Source organism: Salarias fasciatus (genome assembly GCF_902148845.1).
Source record: "Salarias fasciatus chromosome 7 unlocalized genomic scaffold, fSalaFa1.1 super_scaffold_4, whole genome shotgun sequence".
NCBI classification, from domain to species: domain Eukaryota; kingdom Metazoa; phylum Chordata; class Actinopteri; order Blenniiformes; family Blenniidae; genus Salarias; species Salarias fasciatus.
In genome coordinates, this window is record NW_021941229.1 from 10,399,052 (window position 1) to 10,408,096 (window position 9,045).

Genomic DNA, 9,045 nt, shown 5'->3' on the forward strand with positions numbered 1-9,045 from the left:
AAAAAAAAGAAAAAAAAACTGTCAGAAATGTATGAATATGCTTGAAATTTCTAATTATTTGTGTACCTGAGGCTATAATGCGTGTTCTACTCAGAGTACATCTGTAGCCCAAAGTGCATGAAGTGAATCTCATCACTTTCTCACTTGTTTATGTCGATTTGACACAATAAAGAGTCTTGATTATACAACACATGTTTGAACAGGGATTTCAAATCTTTTCTGACCTGTGATCTCATTCTAGCCAGTAACACATGCCGGTTGGAATTTTATCTGATTCACTTCTGCCCTGTCCCGGCTGGTTTCATAGTGTACTCAGGTCTTGTCTGTCTGGTTTTCTGACCTGTTTACCCACGTCTGGTACACTCCTGACATACACTGCTGCACCCTGCACAAGCCAAAGCCCAGTGTTACCTGCATAGCGACAAATAAATTCCCTAAACACAGTGCTTATCGGAGTGGGTGTTTTCCTGTGTCAACATACCACCTCTCTGCACAGGAGCCAAAACTATTTAAAGTTACGGTTTACATTGACACCGAGCCAATTGCAAAAGCGCAACAAACACTCCACTCAGAGAGGACATATTGACCGGTGGACCTGATTCATTAACTTAGTCATTGTGGGGCAAAGTTGGACATCGCTGCATCTCTTTTCTGCTCAGCATCCTGACATTTTCTCGTCGAAGCTGCAGGACAACTTTTTGTTCAAATATACATTTTTGCATGTTTTGGTGGGTTCGTCAGTTGAAACAGTAGCCAATAGCTAAGTCATAAGGCAAATTACTTTTTGGTATTGCAACAATACGGCTGATACACTAAAACAGTGAGTTTTTAAAGATGAGTTCTTAGAAAGTCCCTGAACACAGATTTTTAATTTTGCTCTCATCAATGTTTTTTTCTCGGATAAAATCATCGAAGGACTATTAGTTGAAGGGAAACTCAAGCTAAAGAGTTTCTGGACCACAAAGTCAACAAACTGGTTTTAAGTGAAACATCAGACTGGTTTCTTTGGGTCACACAAGTGTTTCAGATCAGGAGTGGCGTTCAGGTTCTGGATTTATTCTTTATTGAAAATTGTATTTAAATGATTTTTTTTTCCATACAGAAGCAATCTGTTTTCCTACATTTCACCTTTTATGGAATTGGGATAAATGATTCACATGACCCTGCGAACAATGCTGAGTAACAAATTCCCAGCATGTGTGAGAATAGGCGGGTGCTTCTGCATATGCTGCTTTACATTGGAATCCATGTGACCCTGAGTAGTATGAACAGCTGAGAGGGAACCCAAAGTTCATATATAAAGGTGGTGGATGCACAAGTGAGAGCTGGTCCGTGACAAACCTTCGAGTTCACAGGATGAATACCCTGCAGACTGTGTTTCTCTTGGCTATGTGCCTGTCGGTCGGTGAGTAGAACTTGAAGAAAGCCTCTCGTCTGAGCACACACAGAATAGATGCCTTGTCCTTGCGCCATATAAATTCCGATTATGTCCTCTTGTTGTGCTTCAGGCCAGTCCTTGGACTACAAGGCACTCAATCAGTTCAGAAATATGATCCTGTGTGTGATGCCTGATAGCTGGCCTCTTTTCGACTACGCTGACTATGGCTGCTATTGTGGAAAGGGAGGCTCCGGCAAACCTGTGGATGAACTGGACAGGTCATTACTGAGCTTCCTTGCTTCATAATTAAACAACAGAACACAAGCAAGTTTGAAAATGGCTGTATTTGATTTTTGGGTCTATAGATGCTGCCAGGTTCATGATCAGTGCTACACCGATGCCATGCAGCACTCTGAGTGCTTCCCCATCTTGGATAACCCTTACACCGAGCTGTACTACTACAGCTGTGATGAGGAAAACAGGGCGATCACTTGTGGCAGTAAGTACAATGCACAGATGAAGTTTTCTATGGAGCAGAGCTCCCTCCATTTCCAGTAGCTGCAGAGAGAAGTTCAAACTCTTGACTGTGTCTTCTCCAGGTTGGAACGACGAATGCGAGATGTTCATCTGTGAGTGTGACAGAAAGGCTGCAGAGTGTTTTGCCAGAGCACCTTGGATCCCTGAGCACGAGCACCTCCCCAGTGACCAGTGCCAATAAACTTTCAGCAATGTTGAATGTGGAAGTTGGTCTTTAATGCAACACAAAAGTAACAAATCAGAAGCTAACAGTACATTCAAACGGACATTACCACATTGCTTACTTTGGGGATTATGGTTTATTTCTGGAATCATCTGATTATTTCTGTATGTAGTGAGTGTCTTTGACGCTTTTAAAGTCCAGCTTCATTGCATGTTTTACTTACTGAAGGCCATGCCACCATGTAAAGCCATACTGCCCTGCTGATGCCTGATCCTTTCAGATCTCAGAAGCTAAGTGTGGTAAGACCTGGTCAGTAAATGGATGGGAGACCTCCAGGAAGGCTGGGTGAATACAGTGTGTGGTTGGTGGTGATTGGCAGGTCTGATGGCGTAGACTGGCGGCCTCGCTTCCGCCAGGATATCTGTGGCTGCTTCCATAGCTTTCCCCCTCCAAGTATGGAATGAATGAACAAAGCAATTGTGAAGTGACTCTTCGTGTCCAGAAGAGTGCAAAATAAAACCAATGCGTTACTTTTACTTCTTGTATACATCCTTGATATTATTTACTAAACATGTTACCAACATTAGGGACACTTCAATCTTTTCCTTTTCTGGCTAATTCAAAGAAACCAGGAAAATGACTCAGGTAAAACCTTGCCATACAATATCAGCTGTACACTGTTCAGTTTTTTTTGTAAATACAAACAAGTAAAGTAATTTTTGTTCAATGACTTGCATGTTTCCTTGTCTATGAAGCAATCGAGGAATTTTCAGCATCGATTGGGTATTTTGTACTCAAGCAAGAGCTGATAGGCCTTTCTCTGTGTAGTGTGCATAATCTCCCTGTGACTTTGGTTTTTCCTCCTACCCCCATTACTGACACTAGTGTCTCGTTAAGTCACATTGACTGTGTATGTGTGTGTGTGTGTGTGTGTGTGTGTGTGTGTGTGTGTGTGTGTGTGTGTGTGTGTGTGTGTGTGTGTGTGTGTGTGTGTTTGTTTGCCCGTGTTTGCCCTGTTATGGCCGGTAATCCGTGCACCATGCCTTTCATCCACCTCCATGTAATAATTGAATAATAATCACCAACGCTTCACAAAAATGATCTGTTATCCTCTTTTGAAATTGGCTTATCTACCACGGGTGTGTGAACGGTCAACGCTGGACAAATTTATTTAGCGTGAGAATCAAACACAATGCAGCATGTGCAAGAGCAGGAGACGGTTCTCAGGGTCCACATGACTACAGCTGACCAGCAAAGCCTTCCCGGGTTTGATATAAAAATGTGATGGATGTTTGAAAGAGCCCCACTCGGTGACTGACCTTCCAGAATGAATTCCCTCCAGACTGTGTTTCTCCTGGTGTGCCTGTCGTGTGGTGAGTACAACTTCAAAACAATCTGTTCATCTGTTCACACATACTTTTGGTATGTGTCCTTTTGCATCATACTCTGCATCTGTGCCCTTTTCTTGCCCCACAGCCCAGTCTTTGGACTACAGGGCACTGAACCAGTTCAGAGACATGATCATATGTACAATGCCTGACAGCTGGCCTCTTCTGGACTATGCCGACTATGGCTGCTATTGTGGGATGGGAGGATCCGGCACTCCTGTGGACGAGCTGGACAGGTCGGCATTGGCTCCTGGTTGCTTCGTGCTAAAACACTTCCAAACAGCCTCTCATGCGTGCTTTAACACTTGTGTTGACTTTCGGACCTGCAGATGCTGTGAAGTTCATGATCAGTGCTACACTGATGCCATGCAGCATTCTGAATGCTGGCCCATTCTGGACAACCCTTACACCGAGTTTTACGACTTTCGCTGCGATGAGCCCAACAGGGCCATCACGTGTGGGAGTGAGTATATTCTCCTGTTGTTTTCCAAACTGTATTAGCTGTTGGCTTTCAGATAACAGAGTGAAGTCTCTGCTCTCTACTGTAATCTCCTCAGGCGGCAACGACGAGTGCGAGATGTTCATCTGCGAGTGTGACAGGAAGGCTGCCGAGTGTTTTGCCAGATCACCGTGGAACCCTGAGAACGAGCATCTCCCCAGTGACCGGTGCAACTGAAGCCTCTCACAAATAGCTCCTTTCAATAAATGCTGTTGAACAGAGGCGATTTCTGACACATCCGCACAGCATGTTTGAACTGGGTGTACAGGAATGAACATACAAACACAGATATTTCCGTTAGTTGAAATCGATCGGTGATCTTCACGCAAACTTACGTTTTGCTGCTATCGCTTGTTAATTGGCCACTGAGCAAAAGTTGTGGCTTTTGCCTAATGTCTTTCTTTCAGTAAGCCTCCTCTGTTAGCTCAGTTCACTTTTTGCGATCACAGCTGTGGCAGCAGCCCACCGGATCAGTCTTGGGGCCACTGTTCAGACAACACAGGCATCAGCAGCGTGAGCACCAGCAGGATGTTCGCTGGCTGCTGGCCTCTCGCCAGCTGTGCTTACTGTGAGCTAAAAGATAAAATGAGAAAGATGGAAAATGCAAGCTAAAGGGAATGGATATTTAATTGTGGAAAGTCATTTTCTCCCACAATGCCTTGTGTGTTATGTGGAGAAATTTTGAGCAATGTGTCATTTGTCCTGTAGTTTTCATTAGAAGTAGCTTTACTGTTGGTTTGCTGTGGTAAACATTAAGTCCCTATCCCTGCCCTGTTTGTCCAAAACACACACACAAACATCCTTAACCTAATGTCACTGGTTGACATCATTTTCAATAATTACGCTTATCAAGAAGATTTGAGAAGATAAAGATCTAACACAAGACACATACCTGCACTGTTTAATCTAACAAGTGTGTTTTCCCTAAAATTGTCTCTGATTTACAGTTCAGAAAAAGATCCAACATGTGACTCATTGTGAATCCAATAGGTAAAACATGCTTCAGGCTATCAGCACACTACATGTGTAAGTGCCTCACATGCACAATACCTGCTGATATCACTCAGCTGTGACGGTTCCCAAAGGTTGAAGGCCCTGGGGGGACAGGGGAAAGAAAGTAAGAGGGAAAGAAGAGAGGTGACTAATGAAACAGGAGAAGTAGTGAGAGAGGCTTTCTCACTGTGGACTGCCACAGTATCTAATAATGCTCCCACCCCTGGCATGTAAACACAAACCCAAAGTACAGGCCGGCCCCAGCGCTGCCATGGTTACCAACTGTTTGCTTCGGCTGACAGGTACAGCACAAGAATTAACACATCCCAACCTGTTCCTCGACTCCCGGCGGTGTCTGAAGGAGTGTGTCACTCATACCACGTGCGCTACTTTTCCCAGATGATCATCCAGTTTGCTGATATGCTTTGTCTGGTATGTGTGACGAACTGGCTGGTATCTTATATCGGAAACCAGAGTCTGAGCCAAGACTCATATCAGCTTTGTGAATGTACATTGAAAGATTTTCTTGGGATTCACTGTAACTAGTTCAAAGTTGTATATAAAATATGACTCCTAAGATTTTCAGCTTGCCAGGTGGGAAATGTATTTGGTCCCTTTTCTCCATTGATCAAGTCTCACGTGTTATTGTGCGATTTATCTTGATCTGAATGGTTTGTATTTAAAGACAGAGACCAAAAAAGAGAAATCCTTCATCTTCCAAAAACAATTTTATTTTACAATATTAATGCTTTTTTTTTTTTTTTTCCGTGCATTGTTCACATTCAAGCGGGGTATTCAATCCCCAGAGGGTGAACTAACACTTTAACAGCTTCAAAACCTCCAAAACAAGAGATTGTAAATATTCCAAATCCCACAAGAATACTTTCACTACTTATTTGTGAAATAAAACATCAGAATCACAATCGGGATGAGCTTTAATGTTACAGTTTGTATATGACAAGCACGGAATTTGACTCCAGCTTTTTGTTCACTCTCAACGAGAAGAAGAGAAACATACAGCAACAGGATAAAGGAGAGGAGTACTGGAATTATATTAGGGAATTGTAATATAAATAAATATAAATATTCTGGAAACAGGAAGTCACAATATTTACAATGGTACAATATGTACAGTAGTATGTACATTATCACACATCCATCCATTCAAAAGTGAAGTTTTACACCCGGTTTGTCAAACTCCTCTGAACATGCTGCCAGTCGGGTGTAGCACCATGCATCTTGGTGACTGAGTTCGAAGGGAAACAGGAAGGACGGTACTTTGAGAGACTGGAGTAGTACCGGCTCACGCTGCCCTGAGCTGTATGTGATGCATCGCTTTCTATGTACAGTCTGTAATTCTGCCCCCGGTTGTCGTCCCAGTACAGCACGGAGCCGACGCTCGGCCTGAACGACACGCAGAACTCGGTCCGCTCTTTTGGATCTACGTTCTGGGGTAGGTTTATGTCGAAGGTGAACACGTCCATGTCTGACGTGCCGCAGCGCTGCTGCTGCAAAAACTTGCAGGGGACGTCGTGATGGCTCCGCCAAGTGTCAAAGGTCACCCTGACGTGCACGGCGCCCTCAGTGCCACAGTGTGAAGCGTACACTTTGCCGCTGAAGGAGTTCTCAGACACGCTGCAGCTCTCCAGTTGGACGTGTGTGTCTCGCGGCCGTGTGAGGAGATCTTTCAAGTCCAGTTTTGGCTGGGGGAAGCCCAGCTGCAGCTTGTGGTGCTGAAGTCTGCTGGAGATACACAGCTGTGGTTTGGCTCTTGCCAGCAGGGGAGACTTGGGGGGTGAGAGCTCGGAGTCAAAGAAGCGCACGGCGGTCAGTGCCAGTCCCTTGGTGTCTGCGAACACGACGCGCTTCTTGCTCACGCCGCTGCTGTACCGGCGGAGGCAGCTCCGTAATCCGGAGGGCACCTGAGAGGAAGTGTGTGACGAGGAGGATGTGGAGGAGGGGTGTGAAGAGTGAAGGCTGCCCTGCTGTGGATAGTCGGCCGACTGACTCAGGTGTTGCGTGGGATTCAGATGAGACATGGCCAGCAGCTGATAGAGAGGCTGGCGCCGGGTCAGACCCATCGCCAGGTCAGCAGTGTTGGATTGGCTCAAAGCATGAAGAACCCTGAAAAAAAAACAAAAAAAAAAACATAAGGGGATCAAAATAAGTTGTAAGCACATCTGTTTTTTTAAGCATATACTTTTTCCAGTGTGATCTGACCACAGAGTAAACCATCACCCACCTTGTGCAGGTCATGTTTGGTCTGTAGTGGTGGCTCTCAGCTGGTTGATTTTCCTAGATCTTAATCCTGTCCCAGTTCCCAGATTTCCCCAGATGGCAACAACACACTCAGTATGATCTGCAGATTGAAAACAGAGAAGTTTTTAGCAAACAGTCAATGAAGAAGTTGTACTGCAGATTTGTACAGTCAGGTAACTAAAGCAGAAGTGTAAAATATACTCACCATGTGTTGAATCAGATCGGTGATGGACAGAAGGGGAATGAAGAAGCCTAGGCAGTGGTTGCAGTTTGTCTCTGCTCTCTGGAGCTTATGTGCTGAGTTTTTGAAAGAGGCTGCACCTCCTGTGCCGCTGTATTTGCGTGTGTGTGTGCTGTAGCCAATCAAGCAAAGCAGCTGTGTTTATGTCCTGCCCACCGAAGGAACGCTGCATGGAAGCTTTCATCACCCGTTTCCTTAAATGGATCGGCTCCTTCAAACCTGAAATGTCACGTTTCTTTAAAGGCAACTTCCGAATACTGTTTTATTATTTAATTAAATCTCAGGCACACTGATTTCAGAATGAGGTTAGGGGGAAAAAAACCCAAAAGAGACAACCAACATAAAACTAAACATAAAGCTCTGATCACATTGTGATAATAGTGTGTAAAAAAAAAAAAAAATCATACATTTTTAGCCAACAAGTAACTGTGACTCTGCAGTGGTCTGATCACTCACCCTTCATATGAACCTGTAAATTGTTTTCATATCCTTGCTATGTAAAAGCAAAACCATTTTGAAAGAAAAATGCAATAATAATGCACGACAATTAATTGACTAAAAAAAAGATTGGCAACTTGATTGAGTTTTTTTTTTTTTTGAAGAGACAGATTCAAGAAATAATTTCAAGAAGAAGAGGAGTCAGTGGAACAGCTGAGATGAACTAATATGCAGATGGAAGCAGGCGTCTCTCAAATTGAACTAATGGACAAATAAGACCGTAATGCATCGCAGGAAGTATTTCATGTTCAAGTCAGGAGAAATTATTGAGACCACGGTCGATTCAGTTTTCCTCTGGGGAAACAGAAGCTCAGTGCAGTGGTGCAAACTGAGACAATAGTTTATGCTTAAAGCCTTTTCAATGGAAAATTGATTTCACTGATGTAGCACTTTTCAACTGCTTTAGAAGCTCCCAAAGTGCTTTACTCCGTTAATCGTGTCTGGCTGAGAAACGACGTGCCAAATCCAGTGAGTGTCGTGAGTGGATACTTTGATATATGCACAGGGGAATATAGGGGATTCAAGCTGCACCCTTTCTATTGACTCACACTTTGTTTAACCAACTGCCACAATTAGCTTAACAAGAGACAGCAGCATGAAAAGAATGTTTTTTTGTGGAAGTAAAGTCAAATGTCTTGACTTTACAGATCCATGTATTTAGTGCAGCAGTGGAGTCACAATAATGTAGAGCTTCTTAAAATCGAGTTACTCTCAAGAAAAGGGGAGACAAAAGCACCTATTTATAGCAGATTTTCTGTACATTACTTCTATCGACTGTACTTAGCTTCCAAAATCAGACAACTCTTATTCAAATGGAGACATTATGTAAAAAAAAATGACTCATGTAAGTAGGTCATTTGTGTGTCCTGGTGGTTATTTTCTGCAACAATTAAAAAAAATCAGTGGAATGCAAAAGGGATTAAAACTAACTGGTTAAGAAAACGCCTTCAATTATTACTAAAATACTATATTCAAATACAAATATAAGAATAAATACAAAATAAAAATACAACACTAAAAGGAAGCATAAAAAAAAAGAAAGTCTGAATTCTTGAACACAGGTTCGGACTTTCATCGGTTTGCCGATAA

At 43.3% G+C, this 9,045-nt stretch overlaps 3 protein-coding genes across 3 annotated transcripts; 2 read left to right on the plus strand and 1 right to left on the minus strand.

The window, feature by feature from the left end:
- The first annotated feature begins 548 nt into the window (after positions 1-548).
- LOC115383022 (phospholipase A2, minor isoenzyme-like) lies at positions 549-2,806 on the plus strand. The gene is made up of 4 exons (XM_030085024.1): positions 549-1,405; positions 1,509-1,656; positions 1,744-1,877; positions 1,978-2,806. Exons 1-4 carry the CDS (start codon positions 1,357-1,359, stop codon positions 2,094-2,096), a joined length of 450 nt encoding a protein of 149 aa, XP_029940884.1. The 5' UTR covers positions 549-1,356; the 3' UTR covers positions 2,097-2,806.
- A 599-nt stretch (positions 2,807-3,405) lies between these two features.
- Positions 3,406-4,142, plus strand: LOC115383114 (phospholipase A2, minor isoenzyme-like). Its single transcript, XM_030085172.1, has 4 exons — positions 3,406-3,451; positions 3,555-3,702; positions 3,796-3,929; positions 4,024-4,142. Exons 1-4 carry the CDS (start codon positions 3,406-3,408, stop codon positions 4,140-4,142), a joined length of 447 nt encoding a protein of 148 aa, XP_029941032.1.
- A 1,531-nt stretch (positions 4,143-5,673) lies between these two features.
- On the minus strand, positions 5,674-7,560 carry ppp1r3c2a (protein phosphatase 1 regulatory subunit 3C2, duplicate a). The gene is made up of 3 exons (XM_030084952.1): positions 7,423-7,560; positions 7,201-7,317; positions 5,674-7,082 (listed from the first exon to the last, which is right to left on the minus strand). The coding sequence occupies exons 2-3, from the start codon at positions 7,212-7,214 to the stop codon at positions 6,137-6,139; spliced, it is 960 nt and encodes a 319-aa protein (XP_029940812.1). The 5' UTR covers positions 7,215-7,317; positions 7,423-7,560; the 3' UTR covers positions 5,674-6,136.
- Between the last annotated feature and the right edge of the window lie 1,485 nt (positions 7,561-9,045).

What these genes read in the sequence shown, in the direction of transcription:
- LOC115383022 (XM_030085024.1), top strand. Translation starts at nt 1,357, where the DNA reads ATGAATACCCTGCAGACTGTGTTTCTCTTGGCTATGTGCCTGTCGGTC. An exon ending in GGCTATGTGCCTGTCGGTCG is followed by an intron (nt 1,406 to 1,508) that starts GTGAGTAGAACT and finishes GTTGTGCTTCAG; the next exon opens with GCCAGTCCTTGGACTACAAG. An exon ending in CAGGGCGATCACTTGTGGCA is followed by an intron (nt 1,878 to 1,977) that starts GTAAGTACAATG and finishes TGTCTTCTCCAG; the next exon opens with GTTGGAACGACGAATGCGAG.
- LOC115383114 (XM_030085172.1), top strand. Translation starts at nt 3,406, where the DNA reads ATGAATTCCCTCCAGACTGTGTTTCTCCTGGTGTGCCTGTCGTGTG. An exon ending in CCTGTGGACGAGCTGGACAG is followed by an intron (nt 3,703 to 3,795) that starts GTCGGCATTGGC and finishes TCGGACCTGCAG; the next exon opens with ATGCTGTGAAGTTCATGATC. An exon ending in CAGGGCCATCACGTGTGGGA is followed by an intron (nt 3,930 to 4,023) that starts GTGAGTATATTC and finishes TAATCTCCTCAG; the next exon opens with GCGGCAACGACGAGTGCGAG.